This window comes from Chiroxiphia lanceolata, chromosome 2 (genome assembly GCF_009829145.1).
Source record: "Chiroxiphia lanceolata isolate bChiLan1 chromosome 2, bChiLan1.pri, whole genome shotgun sequence".
Taxonomy (NCBI): domain Eukaryota; kingdom Metazoa; phylum Chordata; class Aves; order Passeriformes; family Pipridae; genus Chiroxiphia; species Chiroxiphia lanceolata.
In genome coordinates, this window is record NC_045638.1 from 57327605 (window position 1) to 57348621 (window position 21017).

Here is a 21017-nt window from a genome sequence, read left to right on the forward strand (position 1 = left end):
TACAGAACAAGCTCCCATCACGAATTCTGAATGGTCAGGGGCAGAGTACAGCTGTTGTAACAGGATGTTAGACTTCTCATGAAACCATGAGGGCAGTGGAACACTGGTGCTGCTCTGCTTCCTACTGAGGCAGGGGTGGTTATAGCAGGGCCTGACACTGTTCCCCTCCTTGGTCACACCCTATGCAGGAGGGGGGGCAGTGAGCACAACTCCACACACAGCTTTTTTAAAAAATGTTTTATTTTGTGAACTTCACCTTTTGTAGCTAAACAATGCTTTTCTGTATTCAAACAACTTTTTAAAGGCAAAACACAGGGAAGTTGCATCCTTTTGTAATGGAGAAAGGAAGACGCAGACCACTGTTTGATCCCTTTGACATTGTACATATTCTGAGGATAATGCCCAACTGTTTTTGGTCTGCCTGTAAACACTGTATTGCCACTGCCATTACAGCAGAACTAGTTACACACTGACCAGTCAAACAAGAATAACTTGGGTTTTTTAATTCAAGTCCTGTTCAACATTCAAAAGGCTTCCTTAAGTGCAAGTTCTGCTCGTTTATCTTCTTTGGAAAGCCAAAGCACCAATATGATCCTGAAAACATCACTGTCTAGACACAGACAGTGAAGCAGCTATGGCACAGCTAGGAGAGGGCTCCACAGTTAAAGTGACTTTAACAAGTGTTCTGTTGCATCTGATGTTCCCTTGTCTTGGAGCAAAAAGTCTTCACTGGAGGGTTTAAAAAAGCTAAATTTAGCGTATAACACTGAAGTACTACACAGTAAGGTTTGAAGACGAAGATTTGAAAATTTTAAGAACTTAAAATTATTGCACCATTGAGGTATAAAAATGAGTATGTGACCCAGTTCTTGTTTAGGTCCCTGTCTTGGGAGCGGGAAATTACTTAGACATGAACCAGATGTGCTCTAGGGTTTCTATCATTAGAAAATCCTAAATATTGAGACCATTACAGACAGACTTAAGTGTTATTCAGACACCATACTAGAGGTACTGGCTGTGCTCTCCGGGGTAGGAAGGACTTCTTTTAAGTCCTGCAGTAGCTCTATCTTGTGATCCAGTCTTTTTCTGTTTTCTAGAAGTTCTTGTATTTTTTCTTCTGTTCCTATTACAAAAAAGAAAAGGATAAGAAAGCCTTTATTCATACATAACTATTTATTTAATTTAAAATACATGTTACATATGCATAAACACTGCAGAGGCTACAAATGCTTAGTTTAAACTACAATCCTCTGCCTTTCTTCAGCAACATGAAAAGCTGGACCATGTGTTGGAAGAAAGAGCCCAACTGATACATCAAAGAAAGCACAAAGTAGTGTTCCCATACTTTGTCATCCACCTAACAAAATCCATAATGTAGCTGGTTCTGAGATTAAACCATCACATCATATGTAAAAAATATTAGTTTATTTACTAACCCAGTTCCAACTGGCATATGAACTTTAACAATTCCCTTTTCAGATTTCATTTCTATGGGGAAAAAGATGCATTTTAAATCTTTAAAGATAACGTCTCTGAATTATAGTCTTAACGTAAATTTACTAGCAGATTTTAGCATACAAGACAATTAAACCTAAAAAGAGATGATTTGGACAACTGCATTCAACGGCTCTATGCTCAAAACTACAACTTGAGCATTTAATTCTGCTTCTGGCAGAATTATTAGTGACAGAACCCTGATGGGATTAACCAAGGTGTTTACCTTATTTGCAAAGCTCTGCCTGACTGCATTTCTGCTTCTCTCTGTTGCTTCCATTTTCCTAATGTTAAAGATTATTGAAGTCAGTGAGATCTTGGTAACAGGCCTTGCCCCAGTATTCAGCAGCATTACCATAACCTTACAGTGTTAATTGCAAGTTTTAAATGAAGCACCTGCTTTGTTCAGTTAACAAGACAGAGAGGTGTTGGTGACCTCTGAGCAGCAAGGTTGGTCTGTGAATAACAAATGAGTTTTTCTCAGTGTGTGAGAAGGTCAGAGTTCACATTCTGGTAAGAAGGAAAAGACGTTTTATACAAACTGAAAATCTTTTTTCTCTTTTGGGGGAAAGAGGATGTCTCCAAAGGGGTAGAGTGGGGAAATTATCTCCAGATATTTATCCCATGACATCTGGAATTACAGAACCTTAACTGATTAAAAAAAAAAGAAAAAAGCAAAGCACCTTTGGCCTTCCACCTCCCTGCTGCTTCTTCCTCTGAAGTCAGAAAGCCCATAACTGCTGCTGTCTGTGCACGTATGTGGAAGATTATGTACGTGCATGTTTTAAGTACATTACCCAGAGCTGGGTGTGGGTGTGGAAAACAGGCTCCAGAATGATGGTGGTGCCTGCTGCCCATAGAAAATTCTGGGCAGCAGATCACTGGTGCCCCATGCTTGCTCTGACTGAAGAGAAGCAGATGGCTCCTTCTCTCTGCAGTCAGGTGACATCAATATTTGACAGCACTTCCCCCTGCTGCCCCCCAAAACCTGTGCCTGCCCCTTCACAGTGTTTAACAGCTCAACAGCAGACAAATCCACAATGGAAACAGTCCCCTTCACTGCAGGGGCGGGGGGCAGGCAGCCTTCATGGCACTTCCATGTGGTACCAAGCCCATGTGGTCACAAGAACTAGCAGGCACATACTTGAAGTTGGACATATACAAGTGAAAGCTGAAAAGAAACCCCCTCCTAGAGACTATTTGGATATGAATTAAGAAATTATGAGAAGTAAACAAAACAGCTTGGTTAGAGCAAGGTGCTAGTAATGCCAGAGTTGCAGGTTCAGTCCCCATAGGGGGGCTGTTCACTTAAGAGTTGGACTCAGTGATCCTCATGGGTCTCTTCCAACTAAGAATGTTCTGTGAGGATGTATTCAGCATTTGGGTGATCTACAGATGGAAGACCTACAGCTCAGACATACAGCTCAGTTTCTCTTCTGCCAAAAGGATGTAGCAGAAATAGAAACAGCCCAGAGAAAGATGTCAGGGATGGGAATGACTGGCCTATGGCAGTGCTTCCACAGGGAGGCAGATAACAGATTAGGAACCTTCTACCTCATAGGGGAAATGACCTGAAGGGAAAGAACATGTATTTCTTTAAAATCAGGAATGGCCTGAGGGATGTGGGTCTGGAAGGACTGCCCTTGATCTTCTGTAAGACAAGTGCTGTGGACTCTCAGTGGAGGAACTGCATAACAGTTTTAAAATTAAGGATCATGGCCTTTGTCTGTGCAACTGAATTGCAGAATTTGCTGCTACAAACCCCCTAAAAACAAATGCTACCAAGGAGCTCAAAAGCTACTGGACAGACGGTTGACCAGCAAAGAGGAAATGGAAGCTGACGGAGGCATCTTCCCAAGCAGGATGCACAACAGAACTGAAAGCAAAACTAAAGGAAGTCACTTTTCCTTGGAGAAGAGGACAAAGACCTCCAACCTAGAAATTTGAAACTGCTCCTGGGGTGATAGCACGTCCCGTATGGAAAGTTTTACAAGCAGAGAAGTTTGCAGTAAAGCTGCATGCTGCAAGAGAACTGTGTATCCCTGCATATAAAAGGGATTTAAAATAGCAGTATCAACAGTTACAGTTCAGAGTAACCTTGCTGTGCTGACATGTAAGGCTTTAGAACAGGGTTTGCATGATAATGCAACAAATGAAAAAAATAAAATGCAAAAATGGATTGAAGGTAAGGCATGTCAGATGCCCCAAAGTCATCGGCTCCAGGAAAATATCAAAGAAGACACAGTATTTATACTAGTCTTACTTTATTTCTTCCTTGACTTAGTACATCACCAGAGAGACTCCCTATCTAGAGCTTGTAAGGCAGGTGACAACAACAGAAAACCCAAACCAAACAAAAAAAAACCCCCTGGTGATATTCTTCCCTCCCTACAGTCTCACTTTCATTCCTTTCTCACTGGTTCATTTTAAGAGCTCCTCTTCAATCAGTTTTAGAACCAGCCTTGATGTGTGTTTTCATTACTGACCTTGAAATTAAAAGGAGGACAGTGGCATCAGAAAAGAAGATTGTGTGGTACAGGAAGAACTGAGCTGCCTGAATCATGGGGAATTGGGAGAGGGCACAACTTGTACCCACAAGAATCACATGATTGCACGTAGGTGCCAATATCAAGAAATTCTCCTGCAAGCTGAGAAGAAGGTGAAATAATTGATGCAGCTGTGAAAGAAATAAGTATGATCCAAGGTTGTGTCACACGAGGAATTCCGATTCGAGATGTTTTAATGCCCTCAGACGAGGCACTGGCAGGACCTTGTGTCAGACAACTGTAACACCAGACACTCCTACTGCTGAAAAGGGGATTTAAGTGCAAGAACAGAAGACTAAAGGGAGGAGCCTGGCTTTTTCAGTCAAGTGAAGGGAAAACAGCAAACATTGCCTTCACACACTGAACCTCAGTGTTAGCTAATTAAAGCCCCTTTCACTGTAATAAATTAAAACAAAAGTCAGAACAAGGCTGCTAACTCTTAGAGAGCAAGAGTTAATCCGAGCAAGAGACTCATCTGTCTGAAAAAGTTTTAGCCTTGTTGCTTAAAACAGCTGAGATTGGAGTCCAAGCCCTAGAGTTTCCTTCCACACTGGTCATGCCAAGCAACCGCTCCTGCCCTTGTTTCCATTTCACTCTGAGCATTCTCATCTTGTTTTTCAAAGCATGTTAGAATGGCCACCAGGCCCAGGTAAGTTCTGCTAGTGCTTGGCTGTTGTGTTTCAGTTAAAGGTATTAGTCTGAACACCTGTCAGGCAGCAGCAGAGCTATAACACAGGCAAGCTACTGAAGAGAGGCTGCAGAGAAGGAACCAAAATAACCTGCAGGAGAGGGGAGTTCCCCTGGAGCAGAGACCCTTTGGTCTTTTAAAGCTGTGGAACTGTGAGTTGCCTGCCCCCTTCAGCAAAATTGGCATACTGTATTTCTAAAGATTCAGGTAGCAGTGGCTTTTATTCAAGAGTTTACATAATGTTGAAAAAAAAAGTTCCTTGGAATTTTCATTTTAAATTATCATTTTATCAAAATTCTCCGAAGAATAGCTTCAGTGCCAAAACCCAGACCAACTGCCACTGTTCTAACAGCTTTTCTGCACATACCTGAATGAATATTTGTCAGTATATTTTCAAACAGTCCACAGTCAAACAGTGCCATTACTGTCTCTTCATATTCTGGAGAAAGAGATAATTTGATTTAATATTACCAAGTAAAGGTTTACAGAGCCCTACATTAGAAGTAACACAAAACAGTAGTTATTTTCCATCACACTGATTGCTTGAGGTTTTAAGATGTCTTCCTTCTCATACAACCTATATTGAGAAAGAAGGATCAAGTTGTCAATTCTACTTTCTTTTTAGTTCTCTACAGAAAATAATTCCCTTTTTGGGTCTGCACCACATGAACAGTCCATTTAAAAAAGAGCAATATACTTAAGTCACATTCCATTCCACTGTGTCAGGACTGTGTGATGGCAGGGCTGACCGTACCAATTTCCCCTGACTGATCATGTGACGTGTGGGACAGAGCTATTCCTGTTCAGTGTTAAAAACCATCCAAGAATTATGTGTCGGTTTCATACCTGAAGCTTCTGTTGAAGCAAAATACAAAATGCTCACAGAGTTCAACTGACCATTAAGAGGTTTCCTTCGTGATGCAGACTCTGAATCTCTAATGTGTCCTGGACTTCATTGCCGCTTCCAGCAGCTGCTGTCATGTCACACACAAGCTGCCCGTGAAGGAAGACATATCTAGGTGGGAAATTTCACTTTCCATGCATGTGCTTCAGTTACTTTGCATAAAATAGCATTCTTTATGCAAAGGTATTACTCATAACTTTGTAAAACTGAGAGGACAATAGGAGAGGAAGGTTTGAATTTTATTTAACGGTGTTGTGGACAAAGCAGCATTAAACTGGAATTCCCCAAGAACAATGTACTTCATAGAAGCTGATAAACTGATGAAAACCCCAGATAGGCACTAAGAGCTGACAGTTTAGTTGTAAAAAATCAGTCAAAGACTTAAAATATACATACTCAGAGATTTTTCACACAGAAGAGAGTGCTGATATTAACAGACAGCTGGTCCCTCTGTGAAGCTGTAAGAGCAACACAGACTTACCATCCAAATAAAACCTTCCAGTTCTCTTCAGGACCTCTCTCTTTTTCACTGCCTGGGAGAAGAGGCCACTCTGAGCCTTCCTATGTTTATGCCAGTGGGTAACAGGTGGCTTCAAAAATTCAAGTCAGAAGGTCTCACTAGAGCATGCTGAGTTGGCAGCTCTTATATAATGTTGAGAAAAGTTCCTTGGAATTTTAATTTTAAACAGTCATTTAAAAGGGAAGGTCATTCTCAACCCACTGCACAGCTGCAGAAATAAGGATTATATTTAGCACTATAGTATCCCCAGGAAGGTGGCCCAGGGCCAAGTACCTGGCATTCAGATCTGCATTTCTGCTTTGAGAGCAGAGTCCCCCATGGGTCTCCATACCTGTTTCTGAAGTGTTGTCATCCATTAGTTTTTCCTGTGCCAGGTGAAGTGTGTCCAGCATTTCTTCAAATATGTCGTCTAGAAGCCCAGCTTGTTTGCATTTCCTTACAATGTCTATCTGGACTGTTAAAACACAAAAACACACTCATACAAGTGATCTGTAAAGTGGGGTTTACTCCCTGTCTTCAGAAACTAAAACTAAAACTTTTTGGTGAAAATCCTCCCTCTGGTAGCAAATATTTTTGCAAATCTCTGGCTCCTCCAGCTACCCATGTAGCCCTTTTCAATAGGAACAAAAAAGCGATCTGGCAAATGTAAGCACTATGGTGGGTGTAAAATTCCCTAAGCTCGAGGTTTAGCTTCGTTCATCAAAAGCAAATATCTCAGTAACTCTAAATGTACCATTCCTAAAGACTCCTGGAACTCTCCAGTACAGGAAAGCAAGTGATTTGTCTTGCTTGTCCTTCTTCCAATCCTTAGGACCACACCAGAAAACAGTGCAAGAAGTGAATCAGTATTGGATTTAGTAATAATTAAGGCTACTTTTACTCCAAATGATCCAGGCATTAAACTTGTTTATTACAGCCCATTTTATAGACCTACTTTGTCAGATTTGGACTGCTAGGGAAATAACTGTCTATTTTTAATTCATTGGGGAGCAGCAGGTCAGCAACAACTCTCAGTAATGAGCAATGGGCTGTTCAAAAGGAAAGAGCTGTCGGACAGTTCACAGAAGTCTGCCAGTCTCCATTAAAAACACTGTGTTTTACTGGAGAGATTTGTGAGAAAAGAAACGTCATCTCACTTACATGTGATGCCCTACAAGTATTTCAGGATTCTTTATAGATTCACTATTCCTTACAGTGATAGTAGAAATTCAGAAAAAAGCACTAGGCAGCCACCTGAAATACCATGCCCATACACTAAGCATATCCACAGGGAGGTGAATAATCACCACTAGCACCTTCCAGGTGACAGCAGAATCCCAACAAGCAATTGCAGCAGGAGCTTCAGGGTAACATGAAAAGCGCAGCACTGAAGGACGGGTCCTGTGGTCCATTTCACTGTTGTAATATCCTATTTATGCAGTAAAATGCTATATTGTGTTAAGCACCCTATGTACACCCAGGCTTCAAAAGGTAAGATATGCTGCCCCCACATCTCACAGCACCTCCTCAGCTAACCCTCTCCAGAGAACCACCATGCTGAACTCACCTCTCTCCTTCAGGAGGGGCTCAGGACAAGGAGACTAAAGTGAAGGAGGACAGGTTCCCTTTTAAATTTAGCTGCACTCACATGGAGGAGGGAGGTCAGGCAGAGGCACCCCCATTTGCAGGAGACACAGAGCTGAATGCAGCAGCCAGAACGGGGGCATTCTCAGGTGAATCACCAGCTCACATCACACAGCAAGTCTCACTCAGCCAAACCACAGACATTTGTTTGCTCCACAGTCATTCTGCAAATCAGACTTCTGCTGCCATGCCAGAGCTTGGACAGTCACTCATCTCAGGAGAACAATAAAGGTACATTTGCAGCATCACTGCTACCAGCTACCTCCAAGCTCTGGACTTCAACATAAGAGATCATAATATCTCCTAGTTGCTCTATAAAGTCAGTCTCACCTTTATGCCTGTTGTTTTTTCTTTTTAGTGTTTGGAAATGGTTTTCTTCTGCTTTCTCTTCTGTTTTCTGTAAGACAATCAAAACAATATATTTTTACATCATACTAACATTTACTGCTGTTTTCATTATCAGAAAGATAGAAAGCAGCCTGCATTTCTGTGAATACAGTCAGCTTTTCTGCACAGCTAGCGATATTCCTCTTCGGACATTCAATTTTTAAAATGGAAGCAAAAAGCAAAAACATTAAGAAAAGCCCAACACTTGGGACACCACCCTCCTTAATCACTTCATTTGCAAATAGCAGAAGAGTTAACAAATGTCTATTGCTAACTCCCAGGGCAGATGACGTTTAGCTCCCTAAACCTGATGTAATGCTGGGAACGATTTGGAAAAGGGGAATGTTTTCCTTTGGACAGGATGCAGTCATTCTCTCCTGTTTCACGTCATACCACAGGACTATGAACAATTCTTCAGTTCTGTCCCAAAACTCCACCACTGTAAACGTGCATTGCTTACACAGTGGTAAACAATTTATCCCACGGTGATAAGTCCTGGAACCCTCACCTTTTTATTTGCAGTGTTTGTATTGATTTCCAAGATCACTAGCATGGGAGAAGTCCAGAAACAGAGCAATACTGTGGGTAACTGGTCAAACAAATCTCAGTTATAATACCAGCTGAGAAATTCTTGGAGAAAAATAACCAACCCTTCTGACAGTACTACATAAATGCTGCAAAGATCATCCACATCCCCTCATATGAACTCCCTTTAATCTCAAGACCTGGGAAAGGCAGACTATTTTCCCCAAGGAAAGCTGGACACCAATTCCTCTAGAAAGAGAAAATCCCAACCCCTCCAAATGTCAAAGAGAATTCCCACACACACTTCTGTAGAGCCAAGAGAATCACCTCAAAACTTAAAATAAGCTCTATTTACAGGTTTTCTAACAGCAGCCTGTAAAACAATTCTCCCTGCAACCAGAGGGATGTTTGCTTGATAGCTTCAAACCCTTGGGAAGGCCATCTGCAGAGTCCAGAACTGCCTGATCTGCAATGAAAGTCTGCCAGGCTTACCATGAGCACAGTGTGCTCACACAAACAAGTGCAGGTTTAAAAGACTGACTGACTCATCAAAAGCAGTTTTTCATGGAAGCCGTGTCAAGCCCTAAGCAAACCTGAGGGACATTGTACTTCCAAAGAAATGGAGCCCCCAAAGGGAAGCTCTTCCTGCCCATGCCAGGATCACAGCCACCAAGTCAGCCTGGTTTGGAGGGTCCTACTGCATTTGTAGTGTAATTGCCACGTTACCCGAGGGCAATGCCAGCTCTGCCTGAAGTGGCTTCAAATGCAAACAGTTTTGGTTTGATGGAATGGCAAGATCCAAACAAGGCAGCTGTAAAGGACAAGCAAACTGCTTCTGTGAGGAAGTATTTCTCTGAACACAAAGTCAAAATACTTCACTAAATAAGTCCTTTGCTGTAGCAGATGTGGGTTCCTGTTTTAGACTGCTGAAGTTCAGAATTACCATTTCTTCTGTGATGGCAGGAGATGTCAATGTATATCTTCTCTTCTTATTAGCTGCACCTAGGAATCAATAAACAACAAAGAAACAAATGCAACAACCTCAGACTAATGACTACACATCATTCAAACTCTTTTTATCCCAAAAAGCTACTCAAGTGAGGCACTTTGGGTGGCAAGGCAAGAGTATGTTTCAGCTTCCCCAAATACCTGACATTTCAGTGGAATTCACATTATTTCCATCTAAGAAAAATTACAACTCTGAACCATTAGGAAAACGTGCAAATCACTGTAGCATTAGAATATCACTTTACCTTTTAAACTCAGCAGATTTTTGATTGTTGTGGAGTGAACTTATTTTCCCTGGTAGCAGCACTACCTCTAGTGGTAAAAACTTCCAGCAAATTTAAAAAGGTGACTTCTTTTTTTTTAAGACAATTCTTGTTTATGTAAATACACCCTCAAAATTAAGACTGCATAAAGAATTATTTTAGGTGTCCCAAAGACACACAAATGGCATTAGGTTTTTCACTGATCTAATGACCATCCTAGAAAACCTCCAGAAGCAGTCTGACTTGTCAGTTGAATATTATTTACGCTACAAAGTGTTTTTAGTGATGTGGTATGAGATCTCTGCAAAATCATCTGCTTTCACTGTGTCCTTTCCATTAGCACATACCAGCCTCTTGCCAACAGCCTATCTGGCAGCTTTTGGAAACAGCTACAGTATCAGAGAAGGATAACTCTGGCAAGGAAGAGATGGCAGGAGCAGAGAAATCCTGAGAAGAGTTCAACCACCCAACAAAACCTGAGAGTTTTAAGTGCTGCCTTCTGTATTTAAGTCCAGAACCTCTGGACAGCACTTTAGTAAGGTCTTTCCTGTTAGAAGTCATCCTGTCAAAAGGAATGAGGAGCCGTTGTACGAGGAGGCTGTTGAAACAAGTTTGGGCTTTGGGTACTGATGCTGTACATTTGCATTTTTCACGGCATGAAAGGAAATCATAGTCTCTGACTTGACCCAAAATAAAGCTGCATGGCCTAATTTGTGTCCAGGAGACATGGGTGTAGATACAAAGTGTTCCTTGCATGACATCTTTGACTTGTGATGGGATTTTCTAAACTCTCCCTGATCTTTGCCATGAGGACACCTTATACAACAAGAGGAACATAGCCCAAAGAGTAGCCCAACCTCTCCCACCCTGCACAGCACCTGCTGCTCTCTGTCAGCCTTTACTCTGTCCACATCTAACATTTCCAGTTAAACAGGCGTTGGAGCCTGTTTCCAAGCCCAAACTGCCCTCCCATGTGGAGCTGCCCTCTCCCTGTGTAGAGCTGCAAGGAGAGTTCTTGGCCCCTAAGGCATCTTATCTGCTTAATTAAACAGCAGAGCCCTGACAATTCAGCACAAGAACATTGTCTCAACAAAGAACAAGGGGATGTTCCTTGACCCTATTTTATTGAAGTTCCTGGGGAAAACAGGCCTGGCGAGGCAGCTTGTGCTCCCACACAGCCCAGTGCTGGCTCTGCTTGCCCCAGAGGAACAGCTGAGTTACTTCATCCAAGTTGGATCCTGAAAGTCAGAACTACCATGCAGCCAAAGCACTTCCACCCCAGCCTGTCTCCCTCATCACCCTATGCAGACCTGCAAACACCTCAGCACAGGTATCCCCTGCCTGCTCAGATGGCCCAGACAGAGCACCTGCTACTTCAGCTGATTCACCAGCTGATTCCCCCAGCTATTCCGAGTGCCACGTGTGCATCTGAGAGCTGCTTATAAGCAAGAGACCTTTGGCTTGGGGAACAGCTACTCAGACAGGCAGGAGAAGGTGATTTAGGAGGCAGGGCAGACACTGCCAGCAGAATCCATTTAGCCCTCAGAGGGTCTCCAAATTAGGTGCCTCTGGAAGAACTCTAGGAGAAAACTCTGTTCTCAGGGAATACGTCACACATTGTATGTGCAACATTTGGCAACACAAAGACATTAATGATATTAATGGAAGAAGTACCAGGGCGATTAAAAAGGATTTCAAGGCGCTGGGTCAATTAGTTAATGGGACAGGAGCACAACTGGTGTTTGCCTCAGTTCCTGCAGTAGCAGGGGTGAATGAGGAGAGGACTAGGAAAACTCATCAATAGGTGGCTAAAGGAGTGGTGCCACCGGCAGAATTTTGGTTTTTTTGACCATGGGGCAAATTCCATGGTACCTAGTCTCCTCAAGTCAGATGGGCTTCATCTATCTAGGAAGGGCAAAAGGACTCTAGCCCATAAGTTGGCAGGGCTGATCAGGAGGGCTTTAAACTAGGTTTGAAGGGGGAAGGGATTGAAACCAGGTTCTCCAGAGAGGAGCATAAGGGTGGAAAGCCGGAGTTAAGGGTGAAATCAGCAGCCCAACTGAAGTGCATGTACACCAATGCATGCAGCATGGGTAACAAACAAGAGGAACTGGAAGCCATCGTGCAGCAGGAAAGCTGTGATGTAGTTGCCATCATGGAAATGTGGTGGGATGACTCGCATGACTGGAGTGCTGCCATGGGTGGCTACAAGCTCTTCAGAAGGGACAGACAAGGTAGGAGAGGTGGAGGGGTGGCTCTATATGTTAGAGAGTCTCTTGACTCTGTGGAGCTTGAAGTCAGTAACAACAAGGTTGAGTGCCTGTGGATCAAAATCAAGGGGAAGGCCAACAAGGCTGACATCCTGGTGGAGTCTGTTACAGACCACCCAACCAGGATGAAGAGGGTGATGAATTATTCTGCAAGCAGCTGGCAGATGTATCAAAAATTGCCAGCTCTTGTTCTCATGGGTGACTTCAACCTGCCGGATGTCTGCTGGGAACTCCACACAGCAGAGAAGAGGCAGTCTAGGAGATTCCTAGAGCGTATAGAGGATAATTTCCTGCTCCAGTTGGTAAATGAGCCTACCAGGGATGGGGCCTCGCTAGACCTTCTGTTCACAAACAGAGAGGGGCTGGTGGGAGATGTGGTGGTTGGAGGCTGTCTGGGGCACAGTGACCACGAAATAATAGAGTTTTCAATCCTCAGGGATGCAAGGAGGGCCATCAATAAAACCTCTATGCTGGACTTCCAGAGAGCAGATTTTAGTCTATTCAGAAGACTAGTTCAGAGTGTACCCTGGGAAACAACCCTTGAAAACAAAGGGGTCCAGGAGGGATGGACAAGCTTCAAGAAGGAAGTCTTGAAAGCACAGGAGCAGGCTGTCCCAGTGTGCCAAAAGGCAAGCCGGGAAGATGACTGGTCTGGCTGAACAGGGAGATTTTGAAGGAAATCGGGGTAAAGAAGAGAGCCTACCAATTACGGAAAAAAGGGCTGGCTACTCAGGAAGAGTTTAGGAATATAGTTAGGTCATGTAGAAAGAAAATTAGAGAGACGAAGGCACAACTTGAACTTAATTTCGCCACTTCTGTGAAGGATAACAAAAAGTCCTTCTACAGATACATCAATAACAAGAGGGGCAAGGAAAACCTCCATTCTTTATTGGACATGGGTGGAAACATAGTTATCAAAGATGAGAAAAAGGCTGAGGTATTTAACACCTTCTTTACCTCAGTTTTCAACAGTAAGACAGGTTGTCCTGAGGACAGCTGGCTTCTGGAGCTTGTAGAGATAAGAATCTGAACAACCCCCCTGTAATCCAGAAGGAAACAGTTAGCGACCTGCTGAGCCACTTGGATCCTCACAAGTCTATGGGACCAGATGGGATCCACCCAAGGGTGATGAGGGAGCTGGCAGAAGAGCTTGCCAAGCTGCTATCTATCATCTACCAACAGTCCTGGCTCAGTGGGGAGGTCCCAGATGATTGGAAGTTGGTGAATGTCATGTCAATCCATAAAAAGGGCTGGAAGGAGGACCCGGGAAACTACAGGCCTGTCAGACTGACCTCAGTGCCTGGTAAGGTTATGGAGCAGATCCTCCTAAGTGCAATCACACAGCACCTACAGGATGGACAAGGGATCAGACCCAGCCAGCACGGGTTTAGGAAGGGCAGGTCCTGTCTGACCAACCTGATCTCCTTTTATGATCAGGTGACCTGCCTGGTGGATGAGGGGAAGGCTGTGGATGTGGTCTACCTGGACTTCAGCAAAGCCTTTGACACTACCTCCCACAGCATACTCCTGAAAAAGCTGGCAGCCCACGGCTTGGACAGGAGCACTCTCTGCTGGGTTAGGAACCGGCTGGAGGGCCGGGCCCAGAGAGTGGTGGTGAACGGGGCTGCATCCAGTTGGCAGCCGGTCACTAGTGGTGTCCCCCAGGGATCAGTGTTGGGCCCAGTTCTGTCTAATATCTTTATTGATGATTTAGATGAGGAGATTGAGTCCACCATCAGCAAATTTGCAGATGATGCTAAGTCGATCAGTTGGAAGGCAGGAGGGCTCTGCAGAGGGACCTGGACAAGCTGGAGAGTTGGGCTGATTCCAATGGGATGAGGTTCAACAAGGCCAAGTGCAGGGTCCTGCACTTTGGTCACAACAACCCCATGCAGCGCTACAGGCTGGGGACAGAGTGGCTGGAGAGCAGCCAGGCAGAAAGGGACCTGGGAGTCTGGATTGACAGGAAGCTGAACATGAGCCAGCAGTGTGCCCAGATGGCCAAGAGGGCCAATGGCATCCTGGCCTGTATCAGGAACAGTGTGGCCAACAGGTCCAAGGAAGTGATTCTTCCCCTGTACTCAGTGCTGGTGAGGCCACACCTGGAGTACTGTGTCCAGTTCTGGGCCCCTCAGTTCAGGAAGGATATTGAGGTGCTGGAGCAGGTCCAGAGAAGAGCAACAAGGCTGGTGAAGGGACTCACACACAAATCCTATGAGGAGAGGCTGAGGGAGCTGGGGCTGTTCAGCCTGGAGAAAAGGAGGCTCAGGGGAGACCTCATCACTCTCTACAACTCCCTGAAAGGAGGTTGTAGCCAGCTGGGGGTTGGTCTCTTCTCCCAGGCAATTATCAGTAAGACAAGAGGGCATGGTCTTAAGCTCTGCCATGGGAGGTTTACGTTAGATATTATGAAGAAATTCTTTCCAGAGAGGGTAATCAGGCATTGGAATGGGCTGCCTAGGGAAGTGGTGGATTCTCTGTTCCTGGAGGTTTTTAAGACGAGACTGGATGTGGCACTTAGTGTCATGGTCTGGTAACCATGGTGGTAGTGGATCAAGAGTTGGACTTGATGATCTCAGAGGTCCCTTCCAACCCAGTTGATTCTATGATTCTATGAATGCTCACAGTCCAACTGAGCTTCACTTCAGAGCAAAGGCCAGTCTAGGACCCACTTCACTTTGAGCAGGGTTGCATGCATTAGATTAATAAAGTCCAGCTTTGGCTGGTTAATTCAGTGAGATTTCCAACTACCTCTGAATCAGCAAGGATCAAGACTGCCAAATTAAGCTGCATTTCTGTAGCACAGGAAGCAATCCGTGAACAGGTTGTATAACCCTTTTGTTACACTGAAAAAGTTCTTTGGAATCCTTCAGAATGAAAGGCTCTATTTTAGAAGCTACTGCAGTGAATACAGAAGACGCAAAAGTGAATGTTTGAACATGACTACAGATAAAATCTCAAGGTGACCTCTTCCATAACAGCCTCTCTTTGCTAATCAAGTGCAAACTTGTGCGTGGCTCTCCTGTCTCATGTGGACTTTACAAGCTGCCTGGGCCTACCTGCCAGAACAGAGTCAGAATAATTCCAAAAAGGATCAGGTCCATGGTGGTTTAAGTCAGTTTTGAGGGAGATTTAGGGAAGATTAAATTTAAACATTCTTCAATTAAATTTAAACATACTTCAAAAGACCTTCTTGATTTTTGTGCATCCATGTGGATCTCAACCAAACCACTCCTGCAAGATTGGAAATCCACCACTCAATATGAAGGTGGAGTAGCATTTATTTTGTTCAAATGAATTACTGACTGTAGGATGCAAACTTTTAGAACAAATGAAATCAATGAAGGTGTTAAAGAAACTCACCATAGTGACTGGTCCTATTGCTTGGGTCATGTTTTGGGCAGAACACTCTAAAATTTAAGTTCAATTTTAAGAAAAAGAGAAAAAGTGTTAATAAATACATAAACAGAGTTATGCTGACTGATTTTAACAGATATTTCCCCCTCTTTTCATTAAACATAAACTGAAAGACACTTAAAAAGAATTATCAGAATTTTTGTTCAGCATTACCCACCTAAGAAGGCACCTGCTATGAAGTCACAGGCCATGCACAAGCTTGTATCTCTACTTTTAGAGCCTCGCTGGACTCTCAGCACTGAAGCCTTGAATGACCACTTCCATCAACCCACTCTGCCTGGACCCGTCCACTGTTCAAATCCCAAGTCAGACACACTTCATCTGGTGTGGTGATCACTGTGTCAGAGGCAACTCTTATTGAAACGAGGTTAATGCTGCCAAGGTGAAATAGCGCAGAACTAACAAACATTCTGCTCCCTCGCCCTGCACCATCAGGCCAGGAACCTCTCCTGCCACACCTGCTCACCAGCCAGCTTGAGTTTACAAGCCCTGCTCCATGTGCCGGCAGAGCTGCACAGCACCACCACATAAAGCACCAATGACTTGCTCGGAGATCTGTTGGAATGTAAGTTCTTTATGACACAGCAGAGATAAGAAGAGATCTTAGCAAGAAGCCTTGGGATCTAAACAAAAGCAAGATAAGCAAGCACACTTGCAGACTGCAGTAAATCTCTTCGTGACTTTGTTTTGCCCCATCTATCATTGTAAATTGTGATAAAGAAATGCCTGCCTATCTATTTGATGAGAAGCATCTCCCTCTGTGTTTCCTGGACCTTTAATCCTGGCTATGAATGGAATGTCTGTCCCTCCTTCCACAAACCCTATACATACCGAAAGTTTTAATTAATAAATGATTCAGTCTTGTACACGCAAACTGTGTCCATGCAATAATTCAACTGTTACAGAGATCTCTGCGCCCCTCCCTTCCCACTGCCTGTGCTGACAAGGTGGTTCCCAAATCCTGAGGAAGTAGGGCACCCTGTTTGAGATCCAGTAGCTTAAAGCTGCTCAATCTATTCCTCAAAGGCTTTAGTAGTATGCAAGATAAGAATATTTTCACTGGTTCTAGGAGAGCAACATGAATTCCTTGGAAGAGGCGAAATGCAACAAATATAACTGGAAATATTCCTTATCTTCTGGTTACAATAATGTGCAAAGAACATGAACCAGCTTTTATAATATGCCTTTCTTACAGAAGGATCCCAATTCACTTTTTAAGCAAAAATGCCTTATAAAGAGCATGATTTAGTTGAACTCTTCCTTACAAATCTATTTGCCAAGCCTACTGCTCAAGTCCTTGGAAGCAATTTTTAAAGGGAACTGCATTTACTAGGACATTTTCTAATTATTGTCATTCTTTTATTTTAAAAAAACCAGAAGCACTGCCCTTAGAAATGCAGTCCATTTCCTTGATGAGCCAGCTTTTCTGCATGAAATGTATTTTTATGCACAAAAAAAATCAGATTTAGGTATGCCTAACAACTCAATTAGAAAGCTAAGTAATGGGGACACCTTATTTACAGCCTTGAATTTCCAATATTGCCTTCTGGACATTGCTTTTATTTCTTCCCCTCCCTTCAATTCTAGTCTTTCCCAGTTAGAAACGACCCTCCTAAGCACAAGCATATCTTATAAAGAACAGACAATATATTTTACTACTCAGGCCACTTTATTTGGAAGCACTTCCCTACTATCATTTTTGCAAGACAACATAACAAATTTACTTATTTCCCCACCTGTACTCTTGCTGGCCACTTCCACAGCACTGTATGCCTTCTCTTTTTGCTGCTGCTCTATTTGTTTTGATATGCTCATCATCACAACAATGGTAACTCAGAATTTAAAAACACCAGCTCCATCTCTCTCAAAGGAATTCTCTCCCTTGATGTACTTTTTAGTATGTCATATTTCACCACGAAAAAGTGCAGGGGCTGTCAGTCCACATTCACTGTTTTTCAAGTCTATTCTCCAATAATTTCAGGCTAGCTACAATTTTTGCCATTGATACCATGCAAAAAATCTTTAGGTTCAAATCCTTGAAGCCTGCCTCACCACCTTTTCCTAATCCAGTCCTTTCCCATCCCTTCAATACAGGCTGCTATAGTCTAGTTTCCTGTATTATATCTATGTAAGACACACAACTAGTCTCACAGTGACATTTTTAAGGGTCTCTCTTCCAAACCTCCAAGCTCAAACACCTACCACATCAAACTATATATTCAACCACTGCTTTACCAGTTTCTGTCTAGACAGTTCCACTTATTTTTCACCATCTTGAGAAGTTCAGTCTTCTTGAGCCCAAGTTATCCTTTCTAAAGACACATAATGAAAGCCATTTATTCTGTGATCACAGGAAGTTTCCATCTTCCCAGCTATACCCCTTCATGAGCTTGGCAGACTTCCAAAGACTTTACAAGCATAAACTAAACATACCATCTTCCCTATACAGCTGGGCTTACTGCCTTGCATTTTAGACTGACAGCCCTAGTGAAGCAGCCAAGAGTGCAAGTGTTTTGATACAAAAGGACCCATCTTCCACTGCTACTAAGGACTGCAGTAGTCCATCGCTTTTTGAAACAAACAGTGATTAGATGATCCCTCAGACTAATCTAAGACTAACCTGGCCTGTGATCTCTCTGGCCTTGCACAGAAATGAGCATCTAAGGGGTTTTATGCACCTTAGACTTTACCATAACTCCAGCATTTCAAAAGGTCCCTGAAGTCCCAATTTCTCAACCGCTTCATGTGCATCCTCCAAACAACTTGTTCCGTTTGTTAATGGCAAAGCAGGCAGCCCAAGGGCAGTGGATACGAGAACTAGCATGATCAGGACAGAAACTTTACTTAGAATCCATTTAGTTGTGTTAATGCTAGTAGTGTACTTGAAATACAAGGTCCTTGGTGGGAATCAAAGTTCTCTGCTAGCACAGGGAGGGAAAATTACCAGAATTTGCCAAATGTGAACAGACCTAGAAGTACTATAGCCTACTCTGTGCTCAGACTGCTTTTACTGGAGCGTCTGAACAAAAAAAAAACAAATAGAGAATTTCCGTGACATTAATAAAAATCTTGGTCCTTGAAGACCAGCAAGGTAGTCAGTAGGGACTGACTTCCTCAGTTTTGGCCTAATGAACTTTCAGGTATGTTACAGGCTCAAACACTAAATAGATTCCCTCCCACTGCTGTGAAGTTTTCATGTGAAAGAAAAATGTTTCCCCCAGCGCTTGCAAATGGAGGATCGAGCATCACTTTAAGAGAGAAGAAAACACCTCCTTTTCTAAAAAAAAACACGTTAAAAAACCACATGATTTTTAAGCCTCTCTTCCCGACACCACCATCACCACCATAAAAATGCTGACAGTGCTTAGTCAGAAAACACTTGGGTAAATACCGGTAGACACCCTTTACTTGGTCGGTTTCTATGGCCGCGTCGTCGCAGAGCGCGCAGTAGTAGTGGTAGCTCCTGCGGCAGGCTCTCTCCTCACAGCCCACAGTGGCTCCCTTCTTGCGGCAGAAGTTGCACACCTAGAACCAGACGGGGTGTAGCACGTAAACGTCACAGGGGGCTACTGAAAATCTTGCCACGTAAGGCAAATACCATCCTCTGAGGGAAAGTCCAATATTTCATTGCAAGTCACCTTCGTGTAATTCATTAGGCAAGCTCACTCCTGCAAACTCCCATCCTGGTCATAATTTCAGCCACTTTTTTGCCACCTTTTCCTCTGCTTTATACAGATACATTTGTAAGATGATGCAAACAGCCACGTGAGGGCACTGGGTAACTTCCCCAAATTACTTCAAGACCAATGGGTATTAGTGTTTGTATTTATGTTTTCTAGGATAACTTCATAATGAAAAGAGTTCCACTCAGGATGTAGGGGAGGAGAGCAGCTGAAGACAAAGCCAATTACAAAAAAACTCTGATACAAATGACCTTCGTTCTGCTAAACACAGAAGGTGCTTCCCTTTACACTTATGGATTGCATGCTTTTGTTTCAGGTACTGGCTTAGTCCTTCACCAAAGTCTTAGGAAACTTTGACTAAGGACTTAGAGGCCAGAAACAAACAAACAAACACCTGCATTTTAATACAGAACGAACTAAATTTCACAGAATATAATGCCAGTGATTCTAACATCAAATCTGTAATTTTCCTAATCTTAGTAGATCAGAAGGACTAGGTATTTTTATGTATTTTTTTTAAAGCACAGAACAGGCCAGATAACCTTCAGTACTATGAGACTGGACTAACTGCAGATTCAGAAACAAACTCCTTACCAGCCGCTTTCCTCTCCTGAGCTCTTTCAACACTGATGCCACATCAAACCTTATATCCAGATTTTCTGGGTTATACTCTTCAGATTCCACAAATCCTGAGGAAAATAACTAAAGACAAAAGGGACAATATTAAGAAATAAGAGTGACTCAGCCACCAGTGCAGAAAAGACACAAAGAGCACATCTTTTCTTCTTGCACTTGCCCTACCTAAGGAGGTTAATTTTCCTCTGTGTTTTTAATAGGTTTCACCTATGCTAAATAAGGAGCTGTGCTTAAATATTTTTGCAGTCAAAGGAAGCTCCTCTTCTACACAGGAGATTTCACATGACATGAAAGTGAACTAAGAAAAGATAATGAGGTAAGAAACTTATTAAGGAACATGAATGAAAAAAACTGTGGAATTCCAGCCTGCCCAGAGTAAGGAGGAGAAGCCAACAGACCTCCACACCTTAAACATCTTGTTATGTGCTCAGTTGTTTAGACTTACAGCTGGATGCAATATTTCTCTCTGATAAGATTTCCATACAGCCCAATGCTGACAAGAGTTGACTGCATACAAAACACAGGAACATTGTACAAAGCCTGGGAGAAATCCACAAAAAATATATACATGTACACTTGGGCCACTTTAATTCCCACAGAACTGCTGAGCCATGATGATGAGTGAGGAAGGGGAAGTTCTTGACAACTATTTCCTAACAATTGTATATAGCTAATTCCAAACAAAAGCGAGCTACCCTTTCATCAACTGGCAGGCACAGTCTGTCTGCTCAGAAGGTGATAGCTAACTGCAAAAAACTCAAACAGCACAGATAAGTCTAAGGCAAAGAAATGAGTAGAGTTGCTGGCAAGAGAGAAAGAAGAAGGGAGAGAGAAAAGCGAAGAAGAAGTTTCAACACTGGAGCAACATTAAAGCTCTAATAAAACCTGTTTCAAACAAAACATCCAAGTAACACTGTAAAAGAGGTATCAAACGTTTCTGAAATATTCTGTGACAAAAAGAACTAACCAACCAAAAAAGGTAGCTGAAAAATAAAGATGTACCCATAAAAACTGCGAGAATAAGAAGGCTGGAACCCTAAAAGCCAGAAAACT

The 21017-nt window shown here is 43.0% G+C and overlaps 1 protein-coding gene across 1 annotated transcript in view; it reads right to left on the reverse strand.

Moving 5' to 3' along the window:
• Positions 1–219: 219 nt before the first annotated feature.
• The window catches only part of LOC116782495 (histone-lysine N-methyltransferase SETDB2-like), a 49426-nt gene continuing 28628 nt past the window's right edge, over positions 220–21017 (reverse strand). The window contains exons 20-28 of the mRNA XM_032679245.1: positions 19923–20030; positions 19037–19170; positions 15592–15767; positions 9631–9689; positions 8106–8172; positions 6484–6606; positions 5096–5167; positions 1721–1778; positions 220–1123 (exon numbers count right to left, since the gene is read on the reverse strand). Of these exons, the coding sequence (XP_032535136.1) occupies positions 1003–1123; positions 1721–1778; positions 5096–5167; positions 6484–6606; positions 8106–8172; positions 9631–9689; positions 15592–15767; positions 19037–19170; positions 19923–20030 (918 nt within the window). The 3' untranslated portion in view covers positions 220–1002. The remainder of the gene's footprint in view (positions 1124–1720; positions 1779–5095; positions 5168–6483; positions 6607–8105; positions 8173–9630; positions 9690–15591; positions 15768–19036; positions 19171–19922; positions 20031–21017) is intronic.